The sequence below is a fragment of the Larimichthys crocea genome, chromosome X (assembly GCF_000972845.2).
Source record: "Larimichthys crocea isolate SSNF chromosome X, L_crocea_2.0, whole genome shotgun sequence".
NCBI lineage: Eukaryota > Metazoa > Chordata > Actinopteri > Sciaenidae > Larimichthys > Larimichthys crocea.
Window position 1 is genome coordinate 578048 of NC_040020.1, and position 18502 is coordinate 596549.

General features: G+C 40.6%; 3 protein-coding genes across 3 annotated transcripts; 2 read left to right on the plus strand and 1 right to left on the minus strand.

The window, feature by feature from the left end:
• The first annotated feature begins 54 nt into the window (after positions 1-54).
• Positions 55-6138, plus strand: LOC113746647 (uncharacterized). Its single transcript, XM_027283201.1, is given in 3 exon segments — positions 55-153; positions 850-1138; positions 1735-6138. Coding segments are annotated over 2 exon segments (4161 nt in total). The 5' UTR covers positions 55-153; positions 850-858; the 3' UTR covers positions 5616-6138.
• An 824-nt stretch (positions 6139-6962) lies between these two features.
• LOC104934915 (zinc finger protein RFP) lies at positions 6963-9217 on the plus strand. The gene is made up of 3 exons (XM_010750678.3): positions 6963-7269; positions 8314-8603; positions 8932-9217. Exons 2-3 carry the CDS (start codon positions 8324-8326, stop codon positions 9180-9182), a joined length of 531 nt encoding a protein of 176 aa, XP_010748980.2. The 5' UTR covers positions 6963-7269; positions 8314-8323; the 3' UTR covers positions 9183-9217.
• Positions 9218-9611: 394 nt separating this feature from the next.
• On the minus strand, positions 9612-15304 carry LOC109142517 (F-box only protein 15). The gene is made up of 10 exons (XM_019276457.2): positions 14998-15304; positions 14845-14898; positions 12768-12872; positions 12118-12354; positions 11846-12046; positions 11643-11766; positions 11386-11468; positions 11163-11308; positions 10953-11077; positions 9612-9995 (listed from the first exon to the last, which is right to left on the minus strand). The coding sequence occupies exons 1-10, from the start codon at positions 15267-15269 to the stop codon at positions 9729-9731; spliced, it is 1614 nt and encodes a 537-aa protein (XP_019132002.2). The 5' UTR covers positions 15270-15304; the 3' UTR covers positions 9612-9728.
• Between the last annotated feature and the right edge of the window lie 3198 nt (positions 15305-18502).

Here is an 18502-nt window from a genome sequence, read left to right on the forward strand (position 1 = left end):
ACTTGTACAATACCAAAAAAGGTTGTCTGTGTGTGTGGGTGTATTTAACAGGAAGAAGATTAGATCAAGGACAGCTCCACCTCTCCTTGGCCTAAGATCACAAACTTGTTTTGTATTTGGACATTTAATGGACTTGATTCTGAACTCTGCTCGGTGAGTTGTATAAAACCAGATTAGAAGACACATTTTCATGTGATTTAGTATTTGCAGTATTTAAAGATATAAAAAAAATGTTGATACTGGTGGTCTTTGAAATTTAGAGTTCTGAATTTGGAGAGAGTACTTTGTCTGACCTGGAATCAGAATTATAATAATTAATATAAGTACTAGTAGTACTATTGTCCACAAGTTAAAATCATACTGTATATATCATTTTGTTGTACAATATGATTTGAAGTCATTGTTCCTTTGTCCAGTTAGCATTTAACATCTTCCTCATTTCTGACCTAATGAAAAGTCTAAAATGATCTTTTCCTTATCATCTATACAGTAATTTCTATAATAATAATACATTACTAAATTAACTAAGAGCACAATGACATTCTGTCTAAATACCAACTGTTAACACTAGCAGTTCTTCAAAATCCAATGACTTTGGATCCTGCCTAATTTTAACAGGTATATATTATATGTTGATGTATCATCACTTATTGCACAACAAATTGACAGTGTTGCTATAATTAATTGATTGAACAAGGTCTCTGTTGTTCTACAGTCCTTTAAATATTTGATCTCCACATTAACACTGTCATTAACAGTGAAAATCAGAACTTTGCTGATCAGTGTCTTAAGTGGTACATGATTTGCAAGATGAGATGAGACAAACAAAAAGTTCCTTATTTTTAGCAGGGAGCCATAATGGCGAATCTTAAAGAGGAGCTCTTGAACACTCTGGAGAAATTAGAAGAAAGGGATTTTAACAAGTTCAAGTGGTTCCTGAAACATGATGACATCCTGGAAGGCTTTAAAGGCATCCCAGTGGCTCGGCTGGAGAAGGCAGAAAGGCAGGACACAGTGGATCTAATGGTACAACAATATCAGGAGCATGGAGCGCTGAAAGTAACCTTGAAGGTTTTAAAAAAGATCCACAGGAATGATCTGATACAGTGTTTACAACAATCCATCTCACAACCAAAAGGTACGTTGGCACAGGGTAAAAATATGAAAAACACTGAAGTGTCACATTCATCTCATAAATTATTACATGAGTTTTAAATATTCTATTGTTAAAAAATGTCTTAACAAAACATGCAAAGAGTAGGAGTAGCCAGTCTTCATCAAAACAGTAGCAGGATCAAGTTACATATCTGCATTTATACCAGAAAGAACAATAACTTACAGATGAGTCTGATTCTGTTGCAGTATACTCTGAAAGCTCAGCACTTTCATTTCTTTAATTATGCCTAAGCTGGTTGAGGTCACGCCTTAATGTTTCAGTTTATTTTAGACCCATTTTAGTTTGTAAGATTAAATTGTATGCAATAATTGCTGCTGCTATTATTGTTGTGATTTAGTTTGTAGTCCCCTAAATGAGTGTAATATATTAGTTAGGTAGAGAATCAAGTCATCTGCATACAATAGTAATTTATTGATTAAAATGCCTGGATCATTTTAAATGAACAACATAATATAGAACTTAAATAAATGTGATATACTGCATAATACAACACATTACATTACAACACAAGACAATTAAGTGTATGCATGTGTGTCTGTGCTCTGTTTTGTTTTTAGACCTCAAGAAACGTGACTTCTCATTTGCTGAGGGACTCCTTGCATTGCTAAAGGATTTGGAGGATGATTCTGATTCTGATGATGATTCTGATTCTGATGATGATTCTGATTCTGATGATGATTCTGATTCTGACTTCAGTGATCAGAGAGAATATGAAATAAAGAAGGCTGAGCTAAAGAGTGTCCAACAGTTTGCAGTTCAGGTCACTCTAGATCCTGATACAGCACATCCTAATCTCATCCTGTCTGAAGATGGCAAACAAGTACATCATGGTGATGTGAGACAGGAATTTCCAGACAACCCTGAGAGATTTTACAGATGTGTTAATGTCTTAGGAAAGCAGAGATTCTCTTCAGGAAGATTTTACTATGAGGTTCAGGTTAAAGGGAAGACTGACTGGACATTAGGAGTTGTCAAAGAGTCGATTGACAGGAAGGGAGACATCACACTGAGTCCTAGATATGGTTTCTGGACTTTTGGTCTGAGAAATAAAAATGAGTACAAAGCCCTTGCTGGCCCTTCAGTCCTTCTCTCACTGAAGTCACATCCTGAGAAGGTGGGAGTGTTTGTAGATTATGATGAGGGTCTTGTCCGTTTTTATGACGTAGACACTGCAGATCGTCTCTACTCCTTCACTGGCTGCTCCTTCACTGAGAAACTCCTTCCTTATTTCAGTCCATGTACTAATAAGGATGGTACAAACTCTGCCCCTCTGATCATCTCTCCTGTCAATCACCTACTGAACGTTAAGACACATGACTTCAGTGATCAGAAAGAATATGAAAGAAAGAAGGCTGAGCTAAAGAGTGTCCAACAGTTTGCAGTTCAGGTGACTCTAGATCCTGATACAGCACATCCTGCTCTCATCCTGTCTGAGGATGGCAAACAAGTATATTGTGGTGATGTATGTAAGAATCTCCGAAACAACCGGAAGAGGTTTGATAGATGTGTTAATGTCTTAGGAAAGCAGAGTTTCCCTTCTGGAAGATTTTACTACGAGGTTCAGGTTAAAGGGAAGACTGAATGGGACTTAGGAGTTGCCAAAGAGTCGATTGACAGGAAGGGAAATATCAGTCTGGCTCCTGAAGATGGTTTCTGGACTATATTGTTGAGGAAAGGATACAAGTATGAGGCTAATAATGACCCACCAGTGCATCTTTCTATCAAGTCACATCCAGAGAAGGTGGGAGTGTTTGTAGATTATGATGAGGGTCTTGTTCGTTTTTATGACGTAGACACTGCAGATGTTCTCTACTCCTTCACTGGCTGCTCCTTTACTGAGAAACTCCTTCCATTCTTTAGTCCCAGTACTAATGACCGTGGTACAAACTCTGCCCCTCTGATTATCTCTCCTCTCAATCACCTACTGAACGTTAAGACACATGACTTCAGTGATCAGAGAGAATATGAAAGAAAGAAGGCTGAGCTAAAGAGTGTCCAACAGTTTGCAGTTCAGGTGACTCTAGATCCTGATACAGCACATCCTAATCTCATCCTGTCTGAAGATGGCAAACAAGTGCATCATGGTGATGTGAGACAGAAACTCCCAGACAACCCTGAGAGATTTTATAGATGTGTTAATGTCTTAGGAAAGCAGAGTTTCTCTTCAGGAAGATTTTACTACGAGGTTCAGGTTAAAGGGAAGACTGACTGGGACTTAGGAGTTGCTAAAGAGTCGATTGACAGGAAGGGATCTATCACACTGAGTCCTGAAGATGGTTTCTGGGCTATATGGTTGAGGAAAGGGTACAAGTATAAGGCTATTGATGACTCGTTGGTGCGTCTTTCTATCAAGTCACGTCCTGAGAAGGTGGGAGTGTTTGTAGATTATGATGAGGGTCTTGTTCGTTTTTATGACGTAGACACTGCAGATGTTCTCTACTCCTTCACTGGCTGCTCCTTCACTGAGAAACTCCTTCCATTCTTTACTCCATGTACTAATAAGGATGGTCCAAACTCTGCCCCTCTGATTATTTCTCCTCTCAATCACCTACTGAACGTTAAGACACATGACTTCAGTGATCAGAAAGAATATGAAAGAAAGAAGGCTGAGTTAAAGAGTGTCCAACAGTTTGCAGTTCAGGTGACTCTAGATCCTGATACAGCACATCCTGATCTCATCCTGTCTGAGGATGGCAAACAAGTGCATGATAGTGATGTAAAGAAGAAACTCCCAAACAACCCTGAAAGGTTTGACAGATGTGTTAATGTCTTAGGAAAGCAGAGATTCTCTTCAGGAAGATTTTACTATGAGGTTCAGGTTAAAGGGAAGACTGACTGGGACTTAGGAGTTGCCAAAGAGTCGATTGACAGGAAGGGAAAAATCAGACTGGCTCCTGAAAAAGGTTTCTGGACTATATTGTTGAGGAAAGGATACAAGTATAAGGCTATTGATGACTCGTTGGGGCGTCTTTCTATCAAGTCGCATCCTGAGAAGGTGGGAGTGTTTGTAGATTATGATGAGGGTCTTGTTCGTTTTTATGACGTAGACACTGCAGATCGTCTCTACTCCTTCACTGGCTGCTCCTTCACTGAAAAACTCCTTCCATTCTTTAGTCCCAGTACTAATGACCGTGGTACAAACTCTGCCCCTCTGATCATCTCTCCTCTCAATCACCTACTGAACGTTAAGACACATGACTTCAGTGATCAGAAAGAATATAAAAGAAAGAAGGCTGAGCTAAAGAGTGTCCAACAGTTTGCAGTTCAGGTGACCCTAGATCCTGATACAGCACATCCTAATCTCATCCTGTCTGAAGATGGCAAACAAGTGCATCATGGTGATGTGAGACAGAAACTCCCAGACAACCCTGAGAGATTTTATAGATGTGTTAATGTCTTAGGAAAGCAGAGTTTCTCTTCAGGAAGATTTTACTACGAGGTTCAGGTTAAAGGGAAGACTGACTGGGACTTAGGAGTTGCTAAAGAGTCGATTGACAGGAAGGGAAATATCACACTGAGTCCTGAAGAAGGTTTCTGGGCTATATGGTTGAGGAAAGGGTACAAGTATGAGACTATTGATGACTCGTTGGTGCGTCTTTCTATCAAGTCACGTCCTGAGAAGGTGGGAGTGTTTGTAGATTATGATGAGGGTCTTGTTCGTTTTTATGACGTAGACACTGCAGATGTTCTCTACTCCTTCACTGGCTGCTCCTTCACTGAGAAACTCCTTCCATTCTTTACTCCATGTACTAATAAGGATGGTCCAAACTCTGCCCCTCTGATCATCTCTCCTGTCAATCACCTACTGAACGTTAAGACACATGACTTCAGTGATCAGAAAGAATATGAAAGAAAGAAGGCTGAGTTAAAGAGTGTCCAACAGTTTGCAGTTCAGGTGACTCTAGATCCTGATACAGCACATCCTGATCTCATCCTGTCTGAGGATGGCAAACAAGTGCATGATAGTGATGTAAAGAAGAAACTCCCAAACAACCCTGAAAGGTTTGACACATGTGTTAATGTCTTAGGAAAGCAGAGTTTCTCTTCAGGAAGATTTTACTACGAGGTTCAGGTTAAAGGGAAGACTAAATGGGACTTAGGAGTTGCCAAAGAGTCGATAGACAGGAAGGGATCTATCGGACTGGCTCCTGAAAAAGGTTTCTGGGCTATATAGTTGAGGAAAGGATACAAGTATAAGGCTATTGATGACCCGTCAGTGAATCTTTCTCTCAAGTCACATCCTGAGAAGGTGGGAGTGTTTGTAGATTATGATGAGGGTCTTGTTCGTTTTTATGACGTAGACACTGCAGATCGTCTCTACTCCTTCACTGGCTGCTCCTTCACTGAGAAACTCCTTCCATTCTTTAGTCCCAGTACTAATGACGGTGGTACAAACTCTGCCCCTCTGATCATATGTCCTGTCATTCATGACAAATAATCATGCTTTACCGTTTTCATTTATTCTTGTTGATTAGACTTCTAGTCAGCTTGTAGAAGGAAAGGTTAAAGATCATCAGAGTTGAGCTGCGAATCACATGGTCTCCATGCCTAATGTACAGTATCTACAGTAAACAGTACTGTCTCAATTTTTTAAAACTACCTAGTGGAATTTTAATACTCTTTAATACTTGTTTGTATCTTGTACTCTATTCGAACATGTAACATGTAACATGTAAACAATGTAAAGTCTTTGCCATAAAAAGAATTACTTGTATACACTGTATTTCATATTCTGATGAATATTGTTTTTATTTTTTGTTGTAATGCAATTTTTTTTTTTTACTAATACACTGATTTCTCTAAACTGATTTATTCATACTACAATAAACTTCAAATGTGTTTCTCATCAAACATTATCTCATGTAATCAATGGAATGGAATGTTGTCGTTTTTTACTAATCATTGTAAATATTTTCCGCTAATAATTACACTATTAACAAAATAGCATGATTTTTTTTTTAATGTATTATTTTGGTTAAAAAAAAATAAAAAAACTGTTTAAACTTGTTGGACTTATTTGTTATTATTACAGAAAGTGATATGAAAGTTAGTATTTTATATTGTATAAGAAAAATATTAACGATTTTGAAAACAACTTTATAATAATGTGAAAACTAAAATGTCTACTTTTGTCCATAATGCATTACAGAGTACAACTGGCCATTTTACAAGAAACTTTATACTATGCAAAGATTTGTGTAAATATTATGTACTTCCCTTGAGAAACATGGTTAACACTAGACAATAAAGTAATTTTGGAGTAAAGTATTTGAGTCATAATATAAAAGGGCTGCATCTCAAAAACTATGGTATTTAAGAATATATGACAAGAAGGGTACTCACAAATGAAGAATGTGTATGACTGCTGTCAGGAAACACTGATTTGTATGATTTTTGAGAGATCTGAGTTCCGTTTTTCATTATATGAAAACTTACTTGACTTACAGACGGGGGTTATTGGAGGCTTTGAAACAGTGTGGATTACATTTTAATGCATCGCTGTATATAATTCATAAATTTTAAAGGTTTATTGAAGGGTTGTCTTTGCTTTTACAGGAAACACGGGCTCCTAACAGCGCTGATATGTTGACGAAGGCAGAAAGACATGTCAGACAAACATTTCTTAATATATGTGGCCAGATACAATTCACATGAGAAGCACGTTTAACCCTGCAAGAAGGAAGTGAAAGCTTTCTCTGGACATTTTTCGCCTGTCTGGTTTTTACAGTAAACTGTAGACACTTAATGACTTAATAACTATTAAAGTATGAACTGTAGACAAAGATTGATTAACTTATGAACTACACCAACTAAATAATATCTTACTTACTTCTTACAACAAAGGTGTGACTGTTTGTACTTATATTTATATACTTCTTTATGTGCTGATCTGATGCTTTGAGTCCACCTCAATGAGGAACCTGAGCTTTAAGACAAGAGAGAATAAGATGTACAAAACCAAAAATGGTGAGAAGTGATGGCTTTGGAGAGGGGAGGTAGACACCCGTGACTTAAGATCACAAACCTCTAAGTTTTAGATTCATTTTAGTGGATTGATCTTTCTACATTTGAAGAACTCGGCTGAATTATTGGTGAGTTATATTTAGGATTTCAGATTATAGAAAACGCATTTTTCTGTGAGTATTGTTTTGTTTAAAGAGATATAGAAGAAAAGAAATTAGCAGCGTGGATCTTTAAAGATCACTGAAGGACTTTTTTACAGTCGTGTCTGTGCTGGAATCATTGTTATTGTTACTACTTAGGGCAGTCACCATACTAAACTCCAACCTACACTGAACTGACTTGTTTGAAAATTGAACATTGCTCCGCATACTGTCGTTATCATTTATTTATTTTATATCTTCACTGTAACCTTTTGCACCATTATGTCATGGCTATCTGCACTTTATCTGTTTTACTGTTATCTGCAAATTATAAATTATAATGCCTTAATACCTCCACCTATTTATGCTGTCAGTCACACCAGTCACTTTATTGTCATACCTGCTGCTGATATGTGCCTGTTTACCTAATTCTTGTACTTAGTAGTTTTTGCTATAGAGTTATATATATATATATATAGTGGTATAGGGGTAGTTGTTGTGGTGGTTTTGTTGTGCATGTCTCTACTTGTTTATTTATGTGTGCACACTATGGGGGGCTTGTAATCTCATTGTACTTGTATAATGACAATAAAGGCATTCTATTCTATTCTACTTTAATTGTTCACAACTGTGGAAATTAACTGTACCCAGAAATTGAATTCAAACAACAGTAAACAGAAAATTCAAAGAGAAAATTTTGATCATCATTTTGTTCTATACTACAACTTCCCTGATTCTGAACAACTCTAGGATGTAGTTTTCACATTAGAAAAAATCAATCTGTAATCTGTTCGATCATGTCACAGATGACTTGATTCACATTTGACATGACTACAACAGTGGCACTGGTGATATGAGATGTGATAAATGAATCTTAATGTGTAATCTGACAGAGGTTGCACATGTTGACCTACCTGCTTAGTTAGTAGCTCTTTCCCTCCAGAGTCCCTCTAAATTCTCAGTTTGTTGTTGTTATTCAGCATATCAACTTTATAAGGTGATGATATGTAACATTTCTCTAAACCTTACCAGGAGAAACAAAATGGTGACACTTTCAGTGAAGCTCTGGGAAGCACTGCATCAATTAAAAGACGATGAGTTCAAGAAATTCAAGTGGTTTCTGAAGAAGAATGACGTTTCACAAGGCCACTCAGGCATCTCAGCGGTTCATCTGGAGAAGGCGGACAGGCAGGACACAGTGGACCTGATGGAACAGAAATATGGCAGCACTGGAGCTATAAAGGAAACCATGGAGGTCTTAGAGAAGATCAGCAGGAATGACCTGGTGCAGAGTTTGCAAGACTCCTGCCTGGACCCAAAAGGTAAGTTCCACGAGAGTTTTCCAAATGCAACAATGTAACCAATGTAAACATTGGGTTACTAAGAAGAAAAACTGCGGGTTAGTCCTTCATTGAGGTCTCAAACCCTTGTTCAAGTAAAAAATCCTGTAAAACCATAAACTCGCACTAGCACTTCAGAATTTGTGCATACGAATCCAACAAGATATGATTTGTCTATGACGATCTTAAAAGATGCTGGTAGAAAGAGTGTTACCTTTGGACAGAGTGAGCATAGCTGTTTCTACTGTTTAAGTTATAACTTCAAATTTTCTAATAACAACAATCGTGTGTGTGTCTCTGCCGTGTTCAGACCTCATTCCACAAGACTGCAAAGGAAAACAGGCCAAGCTGAAGAGCGCCCAGACGTTCACAGTCGATGTGACTCTTGATCCTGATACGACACATCCTAATCTCATCTCGCCTTGTGATGGGAAACAAACGCGTCATGGTGACGCAAAGTACAAACTTCTGGACAACCCTGAAACTTTTTTTAGATGCGTCTGTTGGAGTCGCCAAAGAAATGATACAGAAAAGAAGGGGACGAATCGTACCGAGTCCTGAGAATGGCTACTGGAAAACCATCTCCCTCTGAAGTCGCATCTTAAGAGCGTAAATAAAAGTAATGATAAAGCACAACTTAAATTCTGCTTAATTTGGTTAAATTATGTAATTATGTTAAATGTAATCCAACCTTTAAATTTCTGTCATCACATATGAGAAGTATTTATGAAAAATCTTGGTGAAAGTGATTTATTATGTTCTGAGAACTGTAAAAAAACCCTTACTGAAGTGATACTGTTTTTTTTTCAGGATCTTCCATGTTTTACTTTCATTCTACACGTGTAATAGAAACAAACACACAGAGGCACACTTCCTATTGTGAACAAAACACAACTAAAGAATTTCTTGTCAAATGAAATTTATTTGTGTACTTTTCTTCTGAAAACAAACATCAGAGTTACACAAGAAGCTTCACCAGCATAGGCTTGTTTTCTCCCTGATCTTACAGGACGAGACTTTAATCAACAAAAACTACAAAGTGCAACATGTTGTAAACAAGAAAAACTCTGAAAATATAAACCAAACTTTGAGCGTTCCCGTTCAGCCTCAGTACTCAGTGCTGAAATGCTTGTTGACTTTGAAAACAGGAACATAGATAATGAGGCTGATGAGGAAGAACTGCTTCTGCTCCTTCAACCAGACCAGACTCATCTTCACCTGACCCTCCGGGTTCTGGTAGTCCATCGCGAAGTGCTCGCCGCTGTAGTCGGAGGACGGCGTCTTCTTCACCATGGTGACGCGGATGGGCGAGCTGACGCACCAGAAGGGTTTCTGGATCTCGTCGAGCAGGGTCAGCGATATGATGCAGCAGTTCTGAGAAAGAACCATCAGAGCTGAGAAAAAGGGATCTGACCCAAAACGAAACTCAGTCTGCTGAGCTGTCACACAAAACTGACGTCTACGACCACAGTTTAACTTGTCAACAATGACACGGGATTTCCAAAAAATTCAACTAGTCAATGTTTTCTCGTGATAAACACCCGTGTTTAAAGAAGTTATCTCAGCCTCGTGTCTTTCTTCCAGGAGCCTGAACTCAAACACGGTTTTATCTGAGACAAAAATGTTTTAATAAATGTATCAGTTATTTAAAACATACCACATTATTACAGTACTAACTGATCCGAGTCTGTAGTAATCATTACAACACACGTTATTTGACTTTCTGGAGATTAAAGGCTAATCGCAGGATCGATCACATCAGTTCCAGACGATAATTCACAGATTCACTGCGGTTTATTTTTAACTGAGAGGAAGCATTGAGAAACCGGTCAAAATAAAACACCCTGTGCGGATTCCCAAACAGAAATGGAAACAATTTAATCTACTTACCCGTGACAGAAGCATATGAACCAAAGAAAAACGACCAAACCTGAGCAAGTTAACGAAGTGCGGCGGGCAAAGTGCTTCTGAAAAGCTCCTGGTGGGATACGACGCCGCGTGGAGAACGGACCAAAAACAGTGTCGCAAGCGTCGTGGAAGGAATACTTCAGTAGAAGTACAACAACCACGATTACTACTAGTGTACAGTGTTACAGTGAAGGTCCATTCTTTCACAGCCACCTTTTCTGTCCTCTGCTACCACTGCTGAAGCCTCTCTGAGCTAAAGTTAAGGTGACGAGACCTCAATGAATCTTCTCAACTAACTCTCAGCAAGAATGTCGAACTGTTCCGTTAATATGCTGCCTAATTATGTCTCTTTTTGATGGTCAGATGGTGTGAATATGAAGCTGTTTGTGGCTGTACTGCCTTCATGGTTTTGGGTACATGTACCTCTACTGAGCCCTCCAGGGCGTCGCTCTTCCAGGGCATTGTGATGTTTCCGGACATCGCTCTGTGCTGGGATAAGTTGGTCCTGTTGATGACCCTGAGCTCCACCCATCCACGCTGGATCTGGACTGATCGCAGCAACACAACAAACTTCAGGTGGAGCTGTTAACTCTGTCAGGTGGAGCTGGTTACTCTGCCTGATAATCAGATTACCTGTGTGGCAGGAGAGTTTACAGAAGTGTCCTAACATGATCTCAGAGCCGGTGTTGTGCAGGACAAAGTGCAGCGCGTAGCCGTGCAGACCGAACTCAGGGTCCAAGTCATCCACGGGTGGAAGGTCTGCAGGTTCAGAGTACGGGCTGCAGGAAGGGACAAACAGGATGAGACACCAGAGGACAACCTGAACACATGATCAGTTTAAGACAGGTGAACTGACCAGACCGGAGATCCCAGCAGACTCTTCTCCACCAGCTTGTGGAGGTGAAGGCTGACCATGATGAAGGCAACGTCACTCTGACCCTACACACACATACACACACACACACACACACATTTCCACAGACTTCAGTGTGTTTGAGTGTTTTCAGTTTCAGCAGGTCTGTGCCGCCCTCTGCTGGCCGACGCAGAGATCCACCTCAGCTCTTCACTCTGTTTCTGTGTGAAGACAAACAGCTGAACAATCACGTCACTCACCCTCCAGATGCCTACGATGAAGCCGGGCGGCAGATGCATCAGTTTGATCAGCCTGTCTTTGCCGAAGAACCAACCGGGCTGAGTCTTCATGTCCAGCTTTAAAATCAGAGAGCGCCACGCCGGCCTGAAGCAGAGGAGGAAGGAGAGGCGAAGGCGTGACAGTGGAAGGGATGAGGCGCCGTAAAAGGACGAGCGTATCTTACCTCCTGACTTCGGGGCTCTTCGGCGCCTCCTTCCGGACTCCGTGCAGCTGGATGTTGCTGATGTGATGGTATTTGGGGAAGCTCCCGTTGCTCCAGCAGACGATCGCAGACGACTTGAAGAAGTACGCTCGGCTCTGCTCCATCGTCTTCTCGTGTCCGAAACGATCGCACACCGTCAGCTCCCAGCTCACGTTCAGGCTCCTGGAGGAAACACACGAGGCTGAGATGTTTCTTTGAACACGGGTCTTTAACATGTGAGCCACGTCTCGTACCTGAGGACTCGCTCCGTGTGCTTGGGTAGTCCGGTGTATGGATTGATGTCCGTCAGCTCTCTCCTCCACTTGCTCATTTCCTGTCCAGCGACGGTCCTGAAGTACAGCTTCTTCCAGCGACCCGCCGACTGATCCTCCGCCTCCGCGGGGTCGACCTTCAGCGCCGGCTCGTCCCACCACTTCGGCTTCCACACTTGCTTCCCAAACTCTGCGTTGTAAATCTTATGCCACATGACACTACAGTGAAAGAAGGTCACAGCTAGACACTGGGCTACTGAGGCCACGCCCCCTACCTGCACAGGTGATTTCTGTACCTGGACCACACTTTAGAGCCCAGAGCACACAGAGACTGTTGAAGACACACATGTGAGCTGGTGGACTACATAAGATTGTTCAATGACTTGATAAACAGTTATATATATTACATAAATGTGTTTTGTTGCAATCTGTTTGATTGGAAATTTACTGGAAACTTTCCCGCCCTTTTGCAACTCTAGGCACAACAAGTTATCGAGTAAGAACTCTGCGTAACCCTGAGCGGCGATCGTCCACCGGCAAAACACCAAATGATCTGAGCTAGCTGAAGAAGTGGAAGCACTGCGGAGACTTCTCGTGACAGTTCAGACTTTGAGGAATTGCGTCAGACGTACTCGTCGCTGGAAAGCCGGTGGAAGAGCTTGCTGACGTGGCCGATGCAGAAGAGCGAGGGGCTGTCCAGGTACGACAGGATCTTGATCAGGATCTCAGACGGCAGCCTGAAGAAAAAGAAACCACGAAAGACCGGACACATTGCAACCGCTTATGTTGTTAGTATGTTAAAGATACGACTTAAAGATTGCTCAGACAGTCTTCATCTGGGTTGTCCTGTTGGCCACCAGCAGTTTGATCGCAATGTTTGCAACCGTTCTTGTTGTGTGTTTACGATTACTCCGCCCCTGATTACCTGATTAAATATTCTGTAAATGTCAGAAACTGTGAAAAATTCCCACATCCAAAGCTGAAATACGGGTGTTTAAATATCGTGTAACCTTTGAGACTGTGAAGCCAAAATACTGCAGTTCATCAAACGTCCACTTGAGTCAGTCTCCATAAGTCCCCATGTCCAAATGTCCAACTTCACAGCAGAAATAAACATGTCTACAGCCTGGTACAAAACTACGGAAGCCCTAAAGGGTCATACATACATAAATTTTATTCCACCCGTTTTCCCGTGATAACGAGATAATTAAATGGAGATCTGGAGAAAACAAAAGTGTTTAGTGTATTAAATCATTGCAGGAAACATCATTTAGTGTAGCAATGTCAGAGAAACAGGTCTCAAAACATTTCAAACAGTCACTGAGTTTGAAATACAGATAGTCAGTTTAGATTTTCAGGGTATTTATGACGACATCAGGCGCCTCCGATAAAGCTTAAGCCTTGCTCGCCGTCTTCTCAGATGACGCCCACTAATGTTTACGTTATCTACAGCAAGGCATGAAGTCGGGCCGTGATTGAACAGACCCTCCAGGAATGCGCAATGTTGCGATTTGCAACTTCAACGCAACTTCAGTGAATCCCCGTGAATTCAGGGCGGTGTTGCAATTTTAACCAATCGCCGCGATCTTTCCGGAACTTCCGCGCAGTCTGCCCGGGGGGATTGAACTCGGCGGGTCAGGGACGCCCGCACGGTGCGGGAGGATCCCCTCGTGGGACCGCTCCCTGGCGCGACTGTCGAATCGCAACTTATCGCAACTTTCACTTCCTTCGGCAAGAAAAACGCAACAAAATGTAAAAAGTACCGCAACTTTCACCACAAAGAAAAACGCAACAAAATGTAAAAAGTACCGCAACTTTCACCACAATTTTTTTGAAAACCTGCAGATCACGCAACTATTTCAAAAAAGGCAGCGAAATCCTGGTGGGACTGATTGAAGACGTACGTGATGATCGATGTTCTCCTGCTACACTAAATGATGTTTCCTGCAGTGATTTAATACTCTAGACCAGTGGTCCCCAACCGGGCCGCGGACCGGTACCGGTCCATGGGTCATTTAGTACCGGGCCACACAGAAATATATATTATAATATATTGATGTTTCAATTTAAAAAATGGCCGGATTCTTTCCCAATTACATCCGTCTGTGCCTCTTGACACACGTTAAGACAGGCTCGTCTCGGTCCCTCAAAGCTAGCAAAAATGAGTAAAAAACAAACGTCTTTGGAAAGCTTCTTCAGCGACCAAAACTAAATTATGGATAGACTGGACATAGGGAACACACTTCGGGTGTCATTGTCTCCCATTACTCCTAGATGGGGCCGGTTTGTTGCGGAGAAACAAGCTCAGGGCTCCCACTAATTCAGCGTAATGGTGAGTTGTATTTTTATGCACTTTATATTTGTTTTTATGCCGGTCGCATCATTTTATTTTGTCGTATTTACCCCCCACACCTTGAAGGCCGGTCCGTGAAAATACTGTCTTACATGAGACCGGTCCGTGGCGCAGAAAAGGTTGGGGACTGATGCTCTAGACGATCGTTTTGTTTTCTCCAGAATTATCTCGTTATCACGGGAAACAGGTGGAATAAAATGTATGACGTATGACCCTTTAGGGCTTCCGTACAGAAGAGGTTTGGTCTCTATAGCTACTTTCCCCGTTCATGACAACATTATAAACATTATAAACATTATAACATGTATAAAATGTAATATTACATATTTGCTAAAGATGTTTAATAGCTAACTCACCTTTCGATGAAGTTTTCTCTGGATGAAGTTTTCACTTTCTGTCTCTCTGAGCGGCTGGAGACAAATAAAATACATTAAAATGTTAAATAAATGTAAATATTATACAATTTATATAAATGTAAATGATGTAGCAGGAATGTAGCATGTAGCTACCTGCGCTCTTTCCCGCCGACCGAGCTCGGAGCTCCTCTCAGCGGCCGTTTCCTCCTCCTGCCGCCCCGCTGCCTTCCACCTGGACCCGGCTGTCCTCCACCTGGACCCGGCTGTCCTCCACCTGGACCGGGCTGTCCTCCACTTGGACCCCGCTGTCCTCCACCTGGACCCGGCTGTCTCTCACCTGGACCCCGCTGTCCTCCACCTGGACCCGGTTTTCTCTCCAATCCCGCCAACAAACTCCGAAAAAACTCCCCTCGTCCCGCCGCCATCACGGAGTTTAACGAAGACGGCCACTTCCGGTCAGCGTGGTTTTTCACAATAAAACACAAGTGGTCAAAAACCACCAGGTGACAGTTTTACCTGAGCTTATCACTTAAATGTCCTTAATTTACCCATTAATTAATGACTCGTTGAGTCAACTTTTGTTGTTAATTCCCTATTAATCTAGATTAAGTGTTGGGTCGATCCATAGAGTTGAATATTTAAGGAATTACACTCAATTTAACACTTAGGACATTCACAGAGTGATTAATTGATTGTTAAATGGAAAAGTGATTAACTTACTATCACAGAGAAAGTACAAAATATCCCAGATTAGCACCCATCACAGCAAATGGTGTTTTCCAGCATAGAAAATGTGATAATGTGTCCTCTGTGATGTCTTCCAGCAGAGACAACATGATTAATGTCTTCCAGGGTTTCTTCTAAAGGAGAAGACATGATAATGTTTGCTCTACGGTGCTCTTAAAATATTGTACATGCCATCTAGGGTGTAAAATCTGTGGTAAATGCTCTCTAGTGTGCCCTTCAACTGGAGAACCCATGATAAATTGTCCTTTAGGATGTCTTCCAGTGGAGAAAACATGATAATGTGCCCTCTGTGGTGTCTTCCAGTGGAGAAAACATAATAAACTTCCCACTAATGTGTTTTCCAATGAAGCAAAGTGCCCCCTATGCTGCCCTTTAATTGGAGAAAATATAATGAATACCATCTAGGGTGTCCTTCCAGTGGTAAAATCAGTGGTAAATGGTCTCTAGTGTGCCTTTCAACTGGAGAAACCATGATAAAGTGTCCTCTATGGTGTCTTATAGTGGAAAAAACACAATAAATTGTCCTTTAGGATGTCTTATAATGGAGAAAACATGATAAATTGTCCTCTATGATGTCTTCCAGTGGAGAAAATGTGATAAAGTGTTCTCTAGGGTGTCTTCCACTGGAGAAAACATGATTATGTGCCCTCTGTGGTGTCTTCCACTGGAGAAAACATGATAAACTGTCCTTTAGGATGTCTTCCAGTGGAGAAAACATGACTATGTGTCCGCTGTGGTGTCTTCCACTGGAGAAAACATGATAAATTGTCCTTTAGGATGTCTTCCAGTGGAGAAAACGTGATAAACTGCCCACTAAGGTGTTTACCAGTGGAGAAAAGTGGCCCCTATGCTGCCCTTTAATTGGAGAAAATGTAATAAATGTCCTGTAGGGTGTCTTTGGTGAGATGTGGACTCCTTTACACTCTGTGTACTGTGTAAACTTCCTTGTGTTGTTTTACATTAGAAAAAAACAATTCAAAAGAAGGCGTGGTGCTTATTTCTGAGTTAGTTACTTCTGCTTGTGTGTGTGTGTGTGTGTGTGTGTGTGTGTGTGTGTAGTCTTACATAAGTCACTCTGTAATTTAACTAAAAGCCGTGAAACCTGAGAGCACACACACTTACACACTTACACACTTACACACACCGTGGCTGAACAAACTTTATTGTCAACACAACACTGCCCAGGAGCAACACAAAGAGACGTCTGCGTGTCTGATGTAAACAACTTGTTGGTCTCCAAGCAGCCAAATAAACAATCTCACAGTGTGTAAGCGATGATGTCCTCAAATGGAAAATGCTGGACGAGGCAGAGATGAAGAACACCACCCGGCTCTGCTTCACCTTCAGCATCATTCTCAGTTTTCTGGGACTCCAAGCACTTAAACTCTGGAAAAATTCCTCCTCTGCTCCGAGCTGGTGAGTTTAATCATTGTTTAGTCTGATCTGACGTGGTGTGAAGCATCAGTCCATGTTCTGGTCTCCTGCAGTTTGATTTAAGGAGTTAGTTTGGGTTGAAAGCTCCAGAAAATGCAGGTAAAATGTATTGTTTTGCTTTTTACAAAGTCAGAAATGAGTTGTAAAAGTAATCAGTGCTACAAATAGTAATAATAATCTGCTTTCTGATGGACAAAACCTTTTGATTTGGCTCTTTGCTGTTTGTTAAACCTCCTTTTAAAGCTGCATTCATCAATATTTTAAAGTACTAACGGATCAAATGACAATGTGTCATGTCAAAAGGTACTGTCCTCTCTTCAGTTGTATCTGTCAAATAAAGCTCAAAAATATATATCCACACACAGCCACAAGTTAGTCAACAGGTTCAGCATATAGCAGCTGTTAGTAAAAGCCACATTACTTCAGGTTCACATAGAAAGCTGTTAGAAAGTGTTTTTATCAAAACCAAGTCACATTGTTACAGAGCGTGACTTCAAGAACCCTGTTTCTGTGTTCAGTCCTCCAAAGAACTTTAAACAACAACAAAAGGTTCTTAAGGATAAAAAGAAAACTTGAAGTGCTCCAGAGAAATGATCAATACATGGTCAAATCAATCAGTAAACAAGATAAAAAGTAAGTACTGCGAGGTGAAACATTAGAAACAATAGAAGCAGGAAAAGTATAGAAGCAATATATCTTGTTTTTAAGGCGGTATGTGCAAACGTTCACAGTATAATGAATATTTGTAACATGTAAAAAAATGCATAATCCAGAAGACGCTTCTAGTTTTGGTTTCACGGCTCATTTCCTGTCTGGTTCACGCTCAGTTCTCTTTCAGTCAGAAACAAGCTGTGAAAAAAAATAAAAAATCCACCCAAGACGACAGCAAACAGCAGAGAGACAGTCAGAGACGAGCCGGGGACACAGACCAACGCTCAGATGTTAAAGTTGTTATTAATATCAGCAGTTTTATTTGATCTTCAGGTGTTACACAACCTGCACTCAACCTCAACACAATATCATCATATTTATTTATCTTTTTTAATGAAAATAAGAATAACATTTTAAACTGTTTACATTTTATACATCACAGTAACCTCGGCTGATATTCTGCCAGTGCGTATAAATAATAAATCCAACACCTCATTGAGACTGTTAATGAGTCACTGTACTGTCATACTGATGCAGAAATATAACAGGAAGCTACACTATATATATATATATATATATATATAGTGTAGCTTCCTGTTATATTTCTGCTTCAGTATGACAGTACAGTGACTCATTAACAGTCTCAATGAGGTGTTGGATTTATTATTTATACGCACTGGCAGAATATCAGCCGAGGTTACTGTGATGTATAAAATGTAAACAGTTTAAAATGTTATTCTTATTTTCATTAAAAAAGATAAATAAATATGATGATATTGTGTTGAGGTTGAGTGCAGGTTGTGTAACACCTGAAGATCAAATAAAA